At 38.6% G+C, this 20,301-nt stretch overlaps 1 protein-coding gene across 2 annotated transcripts in view; it reads right to left on the bottom strand.

The window, feature by feature from the left end:
* The window catches only part of LOC115217109 (endoribonuclease Dicer-like), a 37,703-nt gene that overhangs the window by 10,680 nt on the left and 6,722 nt on the right, over window positions 1–20,301 (bottom strand). For both annotated transcript variants that reach the window (XM_029786710.2, XM_029786709.2), the window contains exons 4-14: window positions 19,840–20,008; window positions 18,387–18,640; window positions 16,344–17,492; window positions 14,701–14,802; window positions 13,597–13,787; window positions 12,649–12,790; window positions 11,757–11,832; window positions 10,828–11,015; window positions 7,709–7,888; window positions 5,391–5,604; window positions 354–3,928 (exon numbers count right to left, since the gene is read on the bottom strand). In XM_029786710.2, the coding sequence (XP_029642570.1) occupies window positions 354–3,928; window positions 5,391–5,604; window positions 7,709–7,888; window positions 10,828–11,015; window positions 11,757–11,832; window positions 12,649–12,790; window positions 13,597–13,787; window positions 14,701–14,802; window positions 16,344–17,492; window positions 18,387–18,640; window positions 19,840–20,008 (6,240 nt within the window). The remainder of the gene's footprint in view (window positions 1–353; window positions 3,929–5,390; window positions 5,605–7,708; window positions 7,889–10,827; window positions 11,016–11,756; window positions 11,833–12,648; window positions 12,791–13,596; window positions 13,788–14,700; window positions 14,803–16,343; window positions 17,493–18,386; window positions 18,641–19,839; window positions 20,009–20,301) is intronic.

The raw sequence follows: 20,301 nt of genomic DNA, 5'->3' as shown, positions 1-20,301 counted from the left end.
GGATGAAAGGCAAAGTCGACCTCGGCGGAATTTGAACTCACAATGTAACAACAGCCAAAATATCTATTTCTTTACAACCCACAAGGGGCTAAACACAGAGGGGACAAACAAGGACAGACAAACGGATTAAGTCGATTATATCGACCCCAGTGCATCACTGGTACTTAATTTATCGACCCCGAAAGGATGAAAGGCAAAGTCGACCTCGGCGGAATTTGAACTCAGAACGTAACAGCAGCCGAAATATCGCTAAGCATTTCGCCCGGCGTGCTAACGATTCTGTCAGCTCGCCACCTTAAATTCTGCCAATACCAAATTTTGAATCATTAAAAGTGAAAGATGTTTATACATACTTCATCATATTGCTCCTGCAAAATGTGCTTTTGAGGAAGCACTTTTAGTCCGAGCCATGACATGAAAAGAAGAGCAGCTCTTTTCCCACAGCAAGTCAGATAGCAACCAATAAGGGCTTCAACACAGTCTGCTACACTTTTGTCTGGAATGCTATGAATCGTTTGCAAGCTATATGGAACAAGCGGCTTTTCATTTGTAGAACTACCACAACCACTGACACCATCTTGTTCTTGTGACTGTTTTAATTCTTCCAGTTCTTGGTTGAATTTCCATTGCTCTAAATTTGCTTTTCGTACATGACTTGGAATTTTGTCGTTTTCAATGAAGTTCATCATGCCGTTGTTTAAATTTGCCGATAATTTTTCATTGTCAAAAGACGACGATAGAATTTCTTCTTCGACCGATTCACTTCCACACTGATTCGCAGGTGAACAGGGGTCCTGCTTGTTGCTGCTTGAAGAAATGTGAACTTTGTGTACGGGGCCACGCCTACGGTCTTCATTAATAACATAACCAGGTGGGAGCCAATTCTCGTAAGGTTCAAATTTAGCCGAAACCATTCTCTCAGGAAGACCCTTCTTACGACCAAGACGATATAAATTATAATTGCTTACTTGTTTACTCCGTAGATAGCTTAACTTTCCTTCGTGGATACCTGGGTATTGACAGTAAAGGTAAACAGTGATAGCATATTTAAGAAAGGAATCGCCAATGGTTTCTAATCTCTCAAGGCTGAAAAAATCATTTGCATTTGACATGGTAAGCGCCTGCAAAATAATGCATGGACTTGGACCAATGTAACAACTCAGTTCAATATCGGTGTCTAACAAGAGAGGTGGTGTGTTTGAAGACTGAGCAAGTTTTTCCTGAGCCTCAGCATAGCTGTAAACAAGGTTTGCATTGGTTGTGTCATCACATTGGCCATAGTCAGATATTTTAGACATATCTACTACTGCTGACTGGCCACTGAATGTTGTTATATTTTGAAAGACATCGGAGTCGGAATTGTGTCTTGTATTATCACAGATGGCGTTATCATGAGAGGACAAAGGAGTGGTGCATTGGTTTGTGTTAGAGGGGGGTACTTTTGCATCAATGGGGGAATTGCTTTGAATGACATTGATATTGTTGTTGTTATTATTATTATTATTATTATCATCATTATTATTATGTATGACTATGGGTGGTGAAACAGCTTCAACATCTCGTTGGTCTCTATCACGTAAAGGTGCCGGAGCAGAGGTGTCTTGTACGGCTACCTCTGGTTGGTCAGTAGAGTCCTGAAGGTGGGAAGCAGTTTGCTCCGTCTGACATGGAGTGATCTCTGAATCTGAGGATGCTTTGTCATCATCTGTCGGTGAAGAAGTAGACTGAGTACAATTAAATACAGACTGATTTGATGAATTAGAATGATTACACACTTGCTCAGGTAGCACTGATAATGAATGGGAAGCGGGTGTTGGTAATTGATGACTAGATGAAGAAACAGAGTCTGGAGATGTTGTTGATAAAGTTTTCTCCTGGGGAGGATTAAATGTTGTGGCAGTGGAATTAGAGTGTAGAGCAACACTATCTTTTGGATTGCTAGCTGTATATGAATTACATTGTTGGTCTTTATTCGAAGAGAAAGTGGTGGTGGATGTACAAGTCTTTAAATTTTCCTCATTTCCTTTTGAGTTACTGCAAAGTTTTTCTTCCACATCTTTTACAGAATCCGTGTTGCTATTGGGGATGGTTATATTTGAAGAATGAAGACGAGCATTATTAAAATTATTTTTCAATTCTTTACAAGTTTCTACAATTGGAGAATAACCTGCTTGGTTATTAGAATTCTGCACAGAGGTTTTACACACAGGATCTTTTTTGGGACTAAAAGTAGGAGATATGCTTTTCAATTCACTTTTATCACAGTTGCCGTTAGAAAGCTTGTCAGTATTGTCTTTAAGATGGTCTTCTGAATCTGTGATTTCTACAATTTTTGTAGTAGAACTCACCGTTTCAGATTTCGTTGACTTTGTCTGATAAAAGTCATCTATTTGGCTAAACGTCATTGAAGCTTTCTTTTCTTTTCGAATTTGCTTATCCATTTGATGGAAAGCGTTTCCTTCAGGATAGCTTCTGTTATCACAAATCAAACGAATATCAAGAGATTCTAGATCTTTCTTTAGAGTGTCATTCTGAAATTTAACATTAGAGGGAACTTCACTGGTTTCTTTAAAAGAATCAAGACTGTCTTTGGGATTCAAATCCTTTGCAATATCGAAAGTTATCTTAAAATCCATTTTACTGCCATTGGGAATTCGACCAGAATTTTGCAGGTTAGTAAAAGGAGATTTTGAGAAAGACTTATTATTCTTTTCCTCTTTCAGTTTCTCCTCTTTAATGTTATCATTTGACCATTGGGCATCTTTTTCATGCTTTTTCTTATTTGTAAATTGTTGAGGTTGAAATTTCCTTTCTTCGCTGTTGTTCACAGAGCAGGATTTAAAATTGTTAAATTCTGAATGGTTATAACTTCTGCTAGAAGAGGTACTAACGGAATCTTCTCTCCGCTCATAATTGTTCTTTCCTGCTGCAGCGTTAAGGGCCTCTTGAATTCTATTAGAATCCTTCAAAGGTCTGTTGCAGTCATCTTTATTGCAGTTTTTATGTAGAGATTCTGTTGAACTGCTCTTTATAAAAGGCTTTTTATAGTTTAATTTCTTGCACTCAACATTATTTACCAATTCTCTTACTGGCATTTCTTTGATATCTTTCTGATTTTCTGAATCATTTTTTATTAATTCATTGTTTTCTTTAACTTCTTTAAATACAAGCTTGTTGCTATAACTTGCGGCAGTCTTCGACAAAGAAGTGCAGGTTCCGTTTTCCTTGGCTTTTGTAACCTTCATCTCACTTTCAGTTTTATTATCAATAATCTTTTCTGGGTTGGTTTCAAAACCAAAATCAAGTTTAGGAAAGTGAAAGCCTTTGGGAATTTCAATAACACCAATTTTGGTTCCTTGGGCAACTTTGACACGAATCTCTTCAGCAATCAAAAGATAGTTTATTCTGTAAAGAATAGCAGGAAGACACACGGCTTTACGCCACAGAGAAGCAGGGAAGATATGAACCACACACAATTCTGGAATCAAGATTTGTTTTTGCTGTAAGTTTTCTCGACGGGCCTTCTTCGTTTCTGCGCTGCTGGTTGGCAAAGCGATGCCTTTTTGATTCATGTAACGTGGAGTTAATAAATTCAGACGAGCAGAAGTATGGTCGACATCCAATAAAGGTTGTTCCAAATTAGTGATATGAAGACCGTATTTTTTAGAGTAATACTCATTAAATGTCCTGTAAAGCTCAGGAGAAGGAAACGGGCTGTTTGGATTCAGGTCGTATTTGATCTCAGCAACATAGAAATGCTGTGGTTGATCCATGTTGCGATATGAAGGCATCACAACTGCATCTTCGAAGTCTTCAGTGCAAAACTTAAATTTCTCTCTTTTTGAATCATAAATATCGGGATGATTTCTGCTGAAGGAAAACTGGACTTCATTCACAAAATTCCAGTTAATATGATGTCCACTGTCATCTGTATACAACATAAAAGTACATAAGCATGTAGGAAAAAAAAAATATTTTCATTCAACTGATCTTGTTTTAATTAAATTTCAAAAGAAACAATGATGTATATATTTAACCCTTTAGCATTTACACCGGCCATATCCGGCCAAACGTATTCTGCTTGTTTTATGTTCAAACTGGCCAGATCTGGTTTCTCACACCAACCCTACAATATCGTTTTAAAAATTAACAGCTACCTCATCAAAATCTCATAGCTACAAGATAATGCCTGATTAGTTCAAGACAATGTGGATGAAAAAGCATTAATTTTGGTAGAATAATGCGAACACTAAAGGGTTAAGCATTGCATCTCTAAATCAAAGAAGCTGAATATAAAATTTTATAATATCCACTAATTTTAGGTGAATAGATGCTCATCCCACTTACACAAAGAAAATTTCCATTATATTTATCTTTAACCATTTTTGTTACTACATAAGTAGATGTCTGAAGCAGTGAAGAAAAGCATACAAGCTTTGAAAGACATTTGAACTTGTAAAGGCTTGTCACTGCAGTTTGTCTGGAGTCAAACTGCAGTGACAAGCCCTCACAGGTTCAAATATCACTCAAACATATTCGAACTGGTGACAAGTATACTTGAACTGGTCTTAAGTTTATACAGTTTTGCATTTTCATTTGCTAATCTTGTTTCGAATTCTAAATGTACAAGATCTTGGCACAGACAGTACTGAGACATGATCCAAACACAACCGTCTAATCTGAAATCAATTACTATTCAACAGCAATTTGGATAAATTCTAATAATTAATATCTTCTGAAATAAAACATTTTAGATGGTAATTTAATTTCTCATTTAAAGCTTCGTTAAAAGTCAGCTCTAAATTTATTCTAAATCCAATCAGAGATTTTATAACCTCGCTACTAACAATTAGAACACATACATATATACATCACCGTGATCACCGTGACTGACCAGGCTATCAGATGTTGCTACACATCGCTGGTCACAATGTGCTTCACATTGTTTTAGCCTTCAAATGATGCCACCTCGCTGGCTAAGCGAGCAGGCCAACAGAAGAAAGAGTGAGAGGAAGTTGTGGCAAAAGAGTACAGCATGGATCGCCACCAACCCCTGCTGGAGCCTTGTGGAACTTTAGGTGTTTTCTTTCGCTCAATAAACACTCACAACGCCTGGTCTGGGAACCGAAACCGCGATCCTACAACCGTGAGTCCGCTGCCCTAACCACTGGGCCATTGCGCCTCCACACATATATATATATGCACACATATATACATATACACTCACACACATGCATACATACATACATACGCATACAGAAAGGAGACATAGTGTGAAATGTAATGCATGTAAGTTTTCTGAGAATGAAAGTGAAACCTCACATAACTACAACTGCTTCTTGCTTTCCAGTTCAAACGAAATAAGATAGTCACAAAAGAAAAATACAAACCTTCTATCAAAGGTACTATAAGATAACCCACTTTTGCTTCGTCAGGCATAAAGTCAATAGGATCCTTCTCTAGTCGAAGTACTGTGCTGAACACAAACCGATGAAAAATTGTCAGCTTATTCAGTTGACTTTCATTTATTGATACATTTGACTCAACCATATCAAGAGATACAGTTACCTCTCCAGAACGAGTATATACTGGAAAACATGGAACCTGTTGAGAGAGAAATTGTCCCAAAATTATTCATACAGATTTATGATTGATTTCAAATGTTGGCATAACCCAGCAATTTATGGGGGATGGGTAAGCTGATTACATCGACCTAAGTGCTCCACTGGTACTTATTTTATCAACCCTGAAAGGATGAAAGGTAAAGTCAACCATGGCAGAATTTGAACTCAGAACATCAAGACAGATGAAATGCCACAAAGCATTTAAAAATGTGTTTTGGTACTTCAGATTTTGATAAAAAAATAATAATGAAATTATTGTATACAGTGCTCAGGTACACCACAACTTGTCAAAAGTGCGTATAAAGCATATGCAGTAATGTACAAATGTCTGGAAAGTGAACAGTGTATGAGTCAGATACATGCTTGCGTGTGTATGGAGGGGAGAAAATCAGGTGTTGTGTTGGCGAATCTCAGGAAGCATGGAAGTTTTGAAGGATGCAGTGCTCCGACAACTAACAACTGATGCTGGCAGTTTGTTCCATACTTCGGCAACTCTTAGCATGAAAAAATGTTTCCGAAAGTCATGGGAGCTGTGCTGTTTAGACCCAATTCTAGTTATGTATTCACACCACTAAAGAAAAATATGACTTTACTTCGTTTCTAGCAGCTTTAGGTTTTCAGCTAACACACTTATCAATAAGAGAAATGCATTTATTAACAGAGTATTTTTCTATTTACTGGCATTATGAAGGGCATCCAGCTGTAGAAACTCTGCCAGATCAAGACTGGAGCCTCGTGCAGCCATCTGGTTTGCCAGCCCACAGTCAAATCGTCCAGCCCATGCTAGCATGGAAAGCGGACGTTAAATGACGACGACGATGATGCTGCTGCTCTTCATCCTGGAGGAAAATGACTTCATTTTTTACAATGATGTGAAGCCAGTGTCACGTAATTGGTTCCTATGGTGGTGGCATGTAAAAAGCACCCATTACACTCTTGGAGTGGTTGCCATTAACCCTTTAGCAATTAAACCGGCCATATCCAGCCAAAAGTATTCTGCCTGTTTTATGTTCGAACTGGCCAGATCTGGTTTCTCACACCAACCCTACAATATCGTTTTAAAAATTAACAACTACCTCATCAAAATCTCATAACTACAAGATAATGCATGATTAGTTCAAAACAATGTGGATAAAAAAGCATTGATTTTGGCAGAATAATGTGAACACTAAAGGGTTAAGGGCATCCAGCCGTAGAAACCATGTCAAATCAGATTGGAATCTGGTGCAGCTCCCCAGCTTACCAGTTCCAGTCAAACCACTTAACCCATACCAGTATAGAAATCAGATGCTAAATGATGATGATGATGATGTACCATGTGAATGGCAGTTATTCATAGGTTGTCTTAAATGGAGCTTAAAACGTGTGCACCTGCCCAACAGCAACAGATATGGATCAATCCTAATCGGCACCTGAGCAACAAGAAACAATTGATTAGGTTTTACAGAAGATATTATACCATAATCTCCAATGACTAATCTGTGTGGATCTTATGCCAGTGCTGCCTGACTAGCTTCCATGCCAGTGGCACGTAAAAAGCACCCACTACACTCTTGGAGCGGTTGGCATTAGGAAGGGCATCCAACTGTAGAAACCATGCCAAATCAGATTGGAGCCTGGTGCAGCCTCATGGCTGATCAAACTGTCCAACCCATGCTGGTATGGAAAGCGGATGTTAAATGATGATGATGATAAGTACTAGAGTCAATGTAATCAACGAACTCCTCCCCACCAAAATTACAGTCCTTGTGCTTATAGTAGAAAGGATTGTTATTGTAATTATTATTAGCGCTGCCTTGACTGGCTTCTGTGCCGGTGGTACGTAAAATGCACCAATCCGATCATGGCCGTTGCCAGCCTTGCCTGGCACCTGTGCAGGTGGCGCGTAAAAAGCACCCACAACACCCACGGAGTGGTTGGCGTTAGCAAGGGCATCCAGCTGTAGAAACACTGCCAGATCAGACTGGAGCCTGGTGCAGCCTTCTGGCTTCCCAGATCCCCGGTCAAATCGTCCAACCCATGCTAGCATGGAAAACAGGCGTTAAATAATGATGATGATGATTATTATTATTATTATTATTTACCTGAGGAATGTTTTTCAAAGACAAGATTCCAAACCCTCTTGGTGTGTTTTCTGGAACATAGATCTTCCTTCCACGTGTATTTTGCTCTTCTGTGATCGGTCCAGTCAGTACCATATGAATATTATATAAGCAACAAAGCTGGTTAGTATCAACATGGTTGTTAATCAGAGCATCTGCAGCCTATAAAGAACAAAAAAACAAAAATCCTCCATTGAATTAATTTTTCGTTAAATACGTCAAATAGGAAAAGAGAATCCAACAAGAAAAAAGTCTGAACAAGACAGACATGAATCAACAAATAAACAATTATAAGTAGGGCTGGAGAAATAATTTCATTTCTCAAAGGATCTATATTGATAAACACCTAGAACATAGGGGGCTGTATATATTTCTTTACTACCCACAAGGGGCTAAACACAGAGAGGACAAACAAGGACAGACAAAGGGATTAAGTCGATTACATTGACCCCACTGCGAAACTGGTACTTTATTTATCGACCCCGAAAGGATGAAAGGCAAAGTCGACCTCGGCGAAATTTGAACTCAGAATGTAACGACAGACGAAATACCGGTAAGCAATTCGCCCTGCGCGCTAACGTTTCTGCTAGCTCGCCGCCTTATAGGGGGCTGTATATATCATTTTATATACAACGACCAAAACGCCCCCCTCCAAAGGACGGTGCTGAGTTGTCAAACATTTAAACCAAATTTTCACAAAACAACTTGTCCGACCGTCCCATAGGCCTCCCTTTTGAGAAACACTGATTTAACCTAAATTTGAGATACCAGCAAAAGAAGAAATAAAGATAGACTTTTTTTTTCTATTCCAAAGAAAAACGATTTTATTCACATAAATATGCAACCAAAGAGTTTAAAGTACCAGTAAGTACATCGCAACAGCTGATATACTTGCACGTACAAATGTACGTTCCCACAGCTTTATTGATCACATTCTCACCTGGAATCAATTTTTGTAATTTCTTTCAAGACTTATACAAGCCCTGATACCGTCGGTATCTACATATCAAATTTGAGCGCAATCAGATGGAGGATGCCCGAGACCCTAGAAGACACACACAGACAGACAGAACAGATTTTATATAATAGATTAGGACAATTCATTCTTGTTCTAGTGTTTTGAAAATGAGTGAATGAGAGAAGCAGACAGGTGTTTCACCCTTCAGCCTTCAGGTTTCTTTGTCAAATCTATTACTCTTACTCTATTACTTGTTTCAGTCATTTGACTGCGGCCACGCTGGAGCACCGCCTTTAGTCGAGCAAATCGACCCCGGGACTTATTCTTTGTAAGCCCAGTACTTATTCTATTGGTCTCTTTTGCTGAACCGCTAAGTGACAGGGATATAAACACACCAGCATCGGTTGTCAAGCAATGCTAGGGGGACAAACACAGACACACAAACATATACACACACACATATATATATACATATATACGACAGGCTTCTTTCAGTTTCCGTCTACCAAATCCACTCACAAAGCTTTGGTCGGCCCAGGGCTATAGCAGAAGACACTTGCCCAAGATGCCACGCAGTGGGACTGAACCCGGAACCATGTGGTTGGTTAGCAACCTACTTACCACACAGCCAATCCTGCGCCTATTGCTTATTTATCCAGATTGCTTTGAATTAATCATGCATTATCTAGTAGCTCAGTGATTTTAATGGTGTGTTTGCACATTTTTAGAATGACATTGTCGGGGATGTGTGAGAGGCTGGATATGATCAGTTTTAACATAAAACAAGTAGAATATTTCAACTGGATATGGCTGGATTAAATATTAAAGGGTTAAATAGGCGCAGGAGTGGTTGTGTGGTAAGTAGCTTGCTAACCAACCACATGGTTCTGTGTTCAGTCCCACTGTGTGGCATCTTGGGCAAGTGTCTTCTGCTATAGCCCCGGGCCGACCAGTGCCTTGTGAGTGGATTTGGTAGACGGAAACTGAAAGAAGCCTGTCGTATATATGTGTGTATGTGTATGTGTTTGTGTTTGTCCCCCTAGCATTGCTTGACAACCGATGCTGGTGTGTTTACGTCCCCGTCATTTAGCGGTTCGGCAAAAGAGACCGATAGAATAAGTACTGAGCTTACAAAATAATAAGTCCCGGGGTCGATTTGCTCGACTAAAGGCGGTGCTCCAGCATGGCCGCAGTCAAATGACTGAAACATGTAAAAAAAAAAAATCCTTTAGCGTTCAGATTACTCTGTCAAATGTAATTCTTATTTGATTTATTCACATGGTTTTCAATGGAATCATTTATTATCTTGTAGCTTTGAGATTTTCATGACATGATTGAATATTTTCATAAGGCAGGTGTGAGAGGCATGATCAAGCCAGTCTGAACGTGAACAGGGAGAATATTTGGGCAGAATATGGCCGGATTAAATGACAAAGGGTTAAAGCTTAATGTATGTTTCTTTGTTCAGGTGCAGAAATGTTAGTACGCCGGGTGAAATGCTTAGCGGTATTTCGTCTGCCATTATGTTTTGAGTTCAAATTCCGCTGAGGTCGACCTTGCCTTTCATCCTTTCGGGGTCGATAAATTAAGTACCAGTTATGTAATCGACTTAATCCCTTTGTCTGTCCTTGTTTGTCCCCTCTATGTTTAGCCCCTTGTGGGTAGTAAAGAAATAGGTATTTCATCTGTCTTTACGTTCTGAGTTCAAATTCCGCCGAGGTTGACTTTGCCTTTCATCCTTTCAGGGTCAATAAATTAAGTACCAGTTACGCACTGGGGTCGATGTAATCGGCTTAATCCCTTTGTCTGTCCCTTCTATATTTAGCCCCTTGTGGGTAATAAAGAAATAAGAATTTTGCTTCCCAACCAGATGTGCTGTGCAATAGGATTGAACCCAAGACCACATGGTTCAGAAGCAAGCTTTTCACCCACACCTATGCTTGTACACAATTGTACTTTACATAATGAAAATAAACTTTTGGTAGGATTTCAAAGTTTGATACACGAATCTAAAAAGCCAAATGGTTTAGTCTATAAATCTCTGTAAATTATGTTGGTTTTTTTTCTTTTTGTGTGTGTGATATGGAATTCATTCACCTCCCCAAAGAAGTACTACTCTAAACTAGTAAAAACACAGAAGTACCTTTTTGAAGTAATACTGTTTTCGTTTTGTGGTGCCTGGTCTTGGGCAGCCAATGAGTTCCTCCTCTTCCTCTTCTTCCCACTCTGCCTCATCTTCTTCCCCATATTTCAGAGGATCCTTTAGGGCTTCTTTCTCTTCATGCTTCAAAATCTCTTTCCCCACCGGAAGGAAGTGATCGTCTAGTTCTCCTGTAAAGAAAAAGAGTTAATTTATCAGAAACATATTAATGTAAAGTGGATTTACCTACTGTGAAGGTCTAGGGCTGCTATGTGAAGCTGGTGCAGTAAAGCTCAATATTTTCCTAGCCATCGCTCATCGTCTCTTTTTAACCAAATCCAGTGGCTAGCCTTCTCCACTGTAGTTTGGATATCGGTCATGGTTGTATTGACTTTATGATGAGTTAGGCCTAACGATAACAGTCGTCTAACACTGTGTCCAATAAACCATCTATATCCAACTTCCATTGGAAAATGCTCCGCTTTCCAGCCTGCATCTTCACATTTCTCGAGGAGGTTTACATAACGGTCAATCTTTTGAGCCCGAGCGGCGTCCATGTTATCTTTATGAGGAACCATTAACTCGACTAGATTCACAACTTTCTTTCTTTCACACCACATCAAAATGTCTGGTTTTTCATGGATGACTGGAAATGAACAAACTCACCTGTATGACAGTGATGCTCGTTTACAACCATGACATCAAGAGAAGGGTACACACAAACACACATATATGCACATACACATATGACAGGCTTTTTCCAGTTTCAGTCAACCAAATCCACTCACTGGGTATTAGTCAGCCCAGAACACTTATCCAAAGTACTGTGCAGTGGGATTGAACCAGAGACATATGGTTGGGAAGCAAGCTTCTTAACCACAGAGATAAGCCTGTATAAAAATTATTTTTCCAAATAATAGTTTTCTGTTTACCTTGAATTTGGAGTTCTTGGCACATTTTGAGCGCAGCAGACATTTTAGCTAACTTTTCTCTTGGCATTACATCTCCCTAAAGTAAAAATAAGTATAATTTCAGTTCAACATTTCATGGAATTTTTACAACAATCATTTTTAATAGTTCATAAGTTAATAAAGGTAGAATTAATCACATTTTATCAAATTATATATTTGATATCAAATCAGCTCTGATTTTAGCAATATTCCTCAAATTACAACCTCACAATCGTAAGCTCGACACTCTAACCACCGAGCCATGCACCTTCACATATAATTTAATATAGTATACAGAATATATACAAGGGGGTTGCTGAAAAGTTCCTGGCTTTAAGGGTATTGCAAAAGGCCTGGTTAGAGGCTCAACTTTCCAATTTAATTTACAGGGCTTAGAAAAACTGAAGGACTGCTGCAATAAGTGTGTGAATCTGAGAGGGGAATATGTTCAATAAAATGATAATTTACTGATCTTCTTGTATTTTCTTTTGCCCAAAGCTAGGAGCTTTCCAGCACCTTGTTGTAATAATAATATAATAATGAAATTATTGTATACAGTGCTCAGGTGCACCACAACTTGTCAAAAGGGCGTATAAAGCATATGCAGTAATGTACAAATGTCTGGGAAGTGAACAGTGTATGAGTCAGATACATGCTTGTGTGTGTATGGAGGGGAGAAAATCAGGTGTAGTGTTGGCGAATCTCAGAAAGCATGGAAGTTTTGAAGGATGCAGCACTCAGAGAATGAACAAACACTGAAATGAATTTGGAAAGTTATGAAGCAACGGCGGCGCATCAACATGGCCGCAGCTCTGAGCTGAAACTTTAATTAAAAAAAAAAAAAGCAGAAAAGTTATTTAGTTTTGTAACATACTTGAACATCTTTCTTCACTGGAGAATTGATTGGTAGTTTAAGAGTAGCAACATAATGGGTTTCGTTATTAACGTTGACCTTTTCAACAGTGCATTTGGGTGTGAGGTGAGTAAAGGCATCACTAGGTAACTTAGCACAGTATCTGAAGAAAAGAATAAAAAGAAAATAATTTGTAAGCTGAACAATTTCTTTGTTTATAGTTTACTTATCACAGAAAATACTAAACTTTCAATTACAATAATAGTATATCATCACCGTCACCATCATAATCATCATCTTTATTTAACATCAATTTTTCCTGCTATTATAGGTTGAACGGTTTGACAGGATCCAGGGGACTGCAGGGCTGCATGATGCTCCGGTATCGGCTTTGGGATGGATTCTATGGCTGAATGCTTTTTTTATTGCCACTTTACAGAATATACTGGGTGCTTTTTACATGGCGCTGGCACAAGTGGGGTCATTGCAAGGTGTTAATTCTTCACAATGGTCAAGTGAAAATCGACAAGTTATAATAAAAGTCTAATCTTTGGTTTAGACATCATTATAAAAAAAATAAGTAGAAACCCATAAAATTTTGAGGTGGCGAACTGGCTGAAACGTTAGCACGCCAGGTGAAATACTTAGCGGTATTTCGTCTGCCTCTATGTTCTGAGTTCAAATTCCGGCGAGGTCGACTTTGCCTTTCATCCTTTCAGGGTTGATTAAATAAGTACCAGTTACGCACTGGGGTTGATATAATCGACTTAGTATGTACTGAATGTACTGGATGTTGATGAGGTTGACTTTGCCTTTCATCCTTTCGGGGTTGATAAATTAAGTACCACTTGCATACTGGGGTAGATCTAATCGACTGGCCCCCTCCCCCAAAATTTCAGGCCTTGTGCCTAGAGTAGAAAATAATAATTTCTTGATAGAGAATTTGGAGAGAGAGTTTGTTTAACTGACCTGTTAACAATAGAGATGGCAGAAAACAGTGTGATGGGAGAAGAAGAATTGTTGTTGTTGTTGTTGTTGTTATTGTTTGTGTTGTTATTGGTATTTAAAACGACCGACTGTGGGATGTTGTACTGTTCAAGAATTTGTATAAGTTCTTCCTTGGAAGGCTCAGCTTTATTTATGTATTTTCGCAATAAAACCTGAAACAACACAAAAAAATATAGACTTTAATGGACGAATACTGTATGCTCTACTTCATCTTCGCACCAGACAACATGCTTTAAAATAAAGTACATTCTTTCTAAGAAAACCAGTTTCCTAGAAAACATATGTTAATATAGCAATGTATTGACATTGGTTTCTCTGAGTTGCAGAGAAATCAAATCCCCAAGATTTATTTCGTTCAATATAGGTGTAGGAGTGGCTGTGTGGTAAGTAGCTTGCTTACCAACCACATGGTTCCGGGTTCAGTCCAACTGCATGGCACCTTGGGCAAGTGTCTTCTACTATAGCCTTAAGCCGACCAAAGCCTTGTGAGTGGATTTGGTAGACAGAAACTGAAAGAAGCCCATTGCATATATGTATGTATATATATATATATATATATATAGTTTATCGTTCATATATATTGTTGTATATATGTATGTATATATATATATATATATATAGTTTATCTTTCTTTTCCCCATGTCCTTAACTAATTTTTCTCTTTCTTGAAGATTATGGAAACTTGTGACAAAAAGCAAGAAATTTCTAGTTGTATTACTTGAAAATTTTGAAGGTGGTAAGATGGCTGAATCGTTAGCACAATAAACAAAATGTTTAAAAGCATTTCTTTCGGATCTATATTCTGAGTTCAAATCCCATCACTGTTTGACTTTCCCTTTCTCTGTTCAGAGTCAACGGAAAAAAAAGTTAACAGTTGAGCATTGTGGTCAATGCAATCATGTAGTGTGTTCTTCATCTCAACAAAATTTAGGCCTGTGCTTATGGTGGAAAGAATTATCATGCAATTTTTTTTATCATGCTACTGAACAAATATAGATTTCTACCAAACAAATATAGGTTTCCATAAAGATATATATAAAAAAAAAAAACATTTAAATTATTTACCTGTTCTATTCTTTTGTATGTATTGAGTTCTGTTAAAAATGGTCGTGCTTTTTCACTGTCAATTAGCATGAGGAAACTTGCATTTCGAGCACGTGCACGAGCCTGTGGAATATAATTTGTATAAGTGCATGTATAAGTATATATATATATATGTCTTTATTGCCCACAGGGGGTTAAACATAGAGAGGACAAACAAATATTAATAAATATAGCCGCAGGAGTGGCTGTGTGGTAAGTAGCTTGCTAACCAACCACATGGTTCCGGGTTCAGTCACACTGCATGGCATCTTGGGCAAGTGTCTTCTGCTATAGCCCCGGGCCGACCAAAGCCTTGTGAGTGGATTTGGTAGACGGAAACTGAAAGAAGCCTGTCGTATATATATGTATATATATATATGTATGTGTGTGTTTGTGTGTCTGTGTTTGTCCCCCTAGCATTGCTTGACAACCGATGCTGGTGTGTTTACGTCCCCATAACTTAGTGGTTCGGCAAAAGAGACCGATAGAATAAGTACTGGGCTTACAAAGAATAAGTCCTGGGGTCGATTTGCTCGACTAAAGGCGGTGCTCCAGCATGGCCGCAGTCAAATGACTGAAACAAGTAAAAGAGTAAAAGAGTAAAAAAGAGTAAATAGTGGGGAACAAATGATTTCTTTTATGGTATAAACATAATGACTGAAACTTTTTCAAGAGCAAATGTATTTTTCAAATTATTCCACTGAGCACCTGTTTAAAGCTATGTTGATTTTGTGGTAGAAGTGAGCTAATGTACAGCACAAACATTCAGTCACTATAAACATCTCATCTGTGCAAGCTTGTCCAGCAAAGCATAGCAGAACCCTCATGTGGCATCTAGTCAATGTCAAATGTCAAAAGGCAGCATGCCGGGCGAAATGCTTAGCAGTATTTCGTCTGCCACTACGTTCTGAGTTCAAATTCTGCCGAGGTCGACTTTGCCTTTCATCCTTTCGGGGGTCGATTAAATAAGTACCAGTTACGCACTGGGGTCAATATAATCGACTTAATCCGTTTGTCTGTCCTTGTTTGTCTCCTCTGTGTTTATCCCCTTGTGGGTAGTAAAGAAATAAGAACCCTCATATGTCATCTACAACAGCAAATTCTTGCCGTCCAAGAATTTGGACCTGGATATCACCATTTTCAGCGACTTCGAGGGCCACCTCCCAGTGGTGTCGGGTGTCAAACGAAGAGCCCTCGACTACAACAAGACGTCCAAAGTTTTTTTTTTTTTCCAAGGTCTGGGGTCTCCCGCCCCTAAGCCCTAGACCATCACCTAATCACCCTTACCCGTCTTGTTGCTTAACAACAACAACAACAGAAGCCCGTCGTATATATGTATATATATATATATGCGTGTGTGTGTTTGTGTGTCTGTGTTTGTCCCCCTAGCATTGCTTGACAACCGATGCTGGTGTGTTTCTGTCCCCGTTACTTAGCGGTTCGGGAAAAAGAGACCGACAGAATAAGTACTGGGCTTACAAAAGAATAAGTCCCGGGGGTCGAGTTGCTCGATTAAAGGCGGTGCTCCAGCATGGCCGCAGTCAAATGACTGAAACAAGCATAAGAGTAAAGAGAGCAGAGTCCATGATATAACAATTGGCATTTAATGAAAAGTGAAACGTTACCTTTGACTGACTATAAGACTTGTAGTCTTTCGGTGGATCAAAGCAAACAACCAAATTACACTTTGGTATGTCAATACATTCTTCAAAGTTAGACGTCGCTACCAATACGTTGATCTCCTGCATTCGGAATTTACGTAAAACCTCTTCATGCTTCCGGAAGGTCGTGGATTCTCTCTTAGCTCCGTACTTATAACCAGTGATGTGTCCGTTCTTAACAAAGCACATATTCTCATCCCACGCGCAGATCTCTTCAATTACCTTATTTAACGCATACGCGACATATTTGCAATCAACGAAAATAAGTCCACATAATCTCTTTTCTTCTTCCTGTTCCAAAGGATCGGAGTCGGAATACTCTGCTCGAGCAGCAGCTGGGTGTTTCAAAGTGATATGTAAGTCGTTCTTGTGGTGAGATGAATTAACGTAGTCATCACTGTCGGAGTCAGATAGATCGTCCATCGTGTCGTCATCGGAATGTTCCATTCCATCAGCATTTTCATCTCTCAAAATTACAAACTCAAATTCTGGTTTATAACCACGCAGAATATTCACCAATTTAATAACTTTCGGAGTAAGAAACGGTAAAAAGTCATCAATACAATAATCAATGTTGAATAACTTCTCAAATGTTTTGGTCACAATCCTGAGTTGAGTTGTTGTGTAACGTAGTAGCAGCTTACCAATTTCTGACTGTTCATGTCCAATAATTTTTTCTAACTGTTTAATAAACATTTCTGCTATGTGATTGGCACACCATGGTCCTAGGACATCGAGTATGTTAAGACACTGAGCAAGAGCTGTGCGAGGAACTTGCAGAGGATCTTTAATATTTTCTTTCTCCTTCTCAGAAAGGATACATTCGTCGATAAAAAATAAAGATTCTTGCAGGATCATAGAAACTTCTGGCATTTGCTGGATCTCATCAAAGTCACTATTACATTCCAGCACATTTTCTTTGGGGCTGGTGCCATGGCGTTCAGAGAAAACTAAAGTTGATGTCTCAGCAACTGAGTGAAATATGGACTCTAATTTGTTGATGGTGTTTTCTAGTTCGTTAGGGTCTCGACATTTACTAGACAGCAAAACTGCAGTCAACACAACAATTCGAGGCTGTAAATTTTTTTCACATTTTTCATAGATTTTCATTACCTAAAAAATATAAATCAATAAATGAATAAATCAATTGAGTATAAATAATTTTTAAGACAAAGATATATGAGGGAATACTGAAAAGTTCCTGATTTTAAGGGTATCGTGAAAGGCCTGGTTGGAGGCTCAACCTTCTGAGTTCTTTTACAGGGCTTAGAAAAACTGAGGGACGGTTGCAATAAGTGTGTGAATCTGAGAGGGGAATATGTTGAATAAAATCATAATTAACTGATCCTTCTGTATTTTCTTTTATCCAAAAACCAGCCACCCCTATCATATACATATGACATTACCATATGGGGAGAGTTCACAAAAAAAACAAAAGACCATGGCAGGTTGTGTAAAAAAACAAACAGATGTATTAGTATAACACTCGGGAATTGAATAAGTTTTTTACATTTCGAGCCTATGCTCTTCTACAGAGAGGGACACAGAAAAAAACAAGGAGAGAAACAAAGAAAGAAAAAAAATGTGTGTAGTGGCTACTGATCTATCATGGCGACATCATCATATACATATATACATATAAAAATTTTAGCACCCTTATCATATACGATAACCTTTTTCTCAGTTTTTGTCTCCCAAATCCACTTATAAGGCTTTGGTCAACCTCAGGATATAGTAGAAAACACAGAGTACTTCGGGACTGAACTTTTCAATGATACAGCCATGATTCCTCCTTTGAGAATAGGTCTGTTCAATGAGAGCTCAATGAGAGTTCAATGACTGTAACAAACAAACAATAAACAATGAAATAAAAGAATAAGAAATAAAAACAAGGATGTCTTCGGTACTTCTTTGCACCTATAATACTTTTGAACATTTTAACAAATGATTTTAAGTACATGTGTCTTCATGCTTTACAAAATACGAAATGAAAGTAACTTCACTCACCTCTTTATGTGACTCACTAACACAGATATCGGAACACTCGTCAATAAGAAGAAGGTTTACTTGATTAAGTGATAAGAATTCACACTGTAGAATGTTGAGAAAAACTGAAGCTGTTGTAACAAACACTTGATGTGTCAGCAGTTCTGGAATCCATTTATCAGCCTGATCGGCTGTTATTTCTGTATCATCAGTGTAATAACCGACTGACAGGTCTGTATGATGGCAGACGACTTTGGCCTGTGACTCTACATTGACTGAAAGACAAAGAAAAAATAAAAAAAGACATCAAAATGGTTTTCAGAACATCAGATTAGGATTTCATTTCATTTCATTTTATCTAGTTTCAGCTCACGAGCTGTGGCCATGCTGGGGCACTGCCATTTGGTGTTGCTACATGATTTTACTTCACGAGTGCTTTTTAGCAATTGCCATTTGGTGCATGAGAGAGTTCGATGCAGCTGCCCTCATCTGCACCTCCTGCCGTGAAGTTGGTTCATCTGGGACACCTGACAGGAAGAGATCTAGTTTTATTTTAAAGACAACTGCATCCACCCCATTCAGGTCTCTCAGGTTCTTCGGGAGGATATTGAAGAGCTGTGGACCTCTGAAGCCCAGGCTATCACAGTATCTTGTCCTACATCTTGATGGCAAATTTGGAGTCCTAGGCACTATGCAGTAGCACCCAGTTCTAGTATTTGTGTAACTCTCGATGCCAAAGTTTGGGACAAGTCCTAGGATCTTCCAGATGTATATTATGGCATATCTTTCTCGCCTATGCTCTAAGGAATAGAGTCTTAATCTCTTGAGTCTTTCCCAGTAGCTTATATGCTGCACAGAGGCTATCTTCTTCGTGTAGCTTCGTTGGATCACCTCAAGTTCTGTGATTAACTTGACACTGGATGGTGACCATAGCTGAGAGTAATAGTCAAAAAGAAAAGAAAAAGGACAACATGCTGTCATTATCATTATCATCATCATCATCATTATTGTCATCATCACCACCACCACCACCACTATCGTCATCATTGTACTGTTCAATTTTCCATGCTTGAATGGGTCAGATGGAATTTGGTAATTTGCTGAGATAGATTTTCTAGGGCCGAATGCCTTTCCTGTTGTCAACCATCTTTTCAAAAATGGACTGAAAATGAGCAGCATCACTTGTGTGACAGTGATGTTTATTTGCAACCATTATGTGAAGGGCATCCAGCTGTAGAAACACTGCCAGATCAGACTGGAGCCTGGTGCAGCCTCCTGGCTTTCCAGACCTTAGTCAAATCATCCAACCCATGCTAGCATGGAAAATGGACGTTAAACGATGATGATGATGATGATGATACACATATGCGCATGCACACACATACACACACACAGAGAAAGAGTGAGAGAAGGAGTCTCCATTGCTAGAATCGGTCATCAAGAGATATAGGTGTATAACATAGATTAAACTCACCTGATGATACTAGAAATACTGTAAACTTGCGTTTAGCAATATCAGGTACCATTGGTCTTATTTGTATAGCCATTTCTTTGATAAGCATGACTGCAATAAATGTTTTCCCAGGAGGTGAATTCACACATACTATTGTGTTTTGATGTAAGGCAGCATCCAGCAACTCCAGCTAAATAAAGGAAAATGAGATTATAAGACATGCAATATTTATATCTATCTATCAACCTATCTAGCTTGAGCATAATCCTATGAACCAAAAGAAAAAAAAAAGAAAAACAAAAGGAATAAAGAGAGCCATTTACTGTAATGTGTTTTTTTTTGCAGGACACTATTGCCCAAGGTTCCTGTGGTCTTTTCCATAAGCTTTTCTATCCACGGACAAACCTAATCTGTTCTCCCTTTTTTACATTGACAATACTGTGATACACGATCTCTATTGATCGGCCCCACTTTTTTTCCCCA

Source organism: Octopus sinensis, linkage group LG11, assembly GCF_006345805.1.
Source record: "Octopus sinensis linkage group LG11, ASM634580v1, whole genome shotgun sequence".
Taxonomy (NCBI): domain Eukaryota; kingdom Metazoa; phylum Mollusca; class Cephalopoda; order Octopoda; family Octopodidae; genus Octopus; species Octopus sinensis.
Note: the sequence above shows the minus strand (reverse complement) of the source record. Positions and strands in the feature narration are given on the sequence as shown.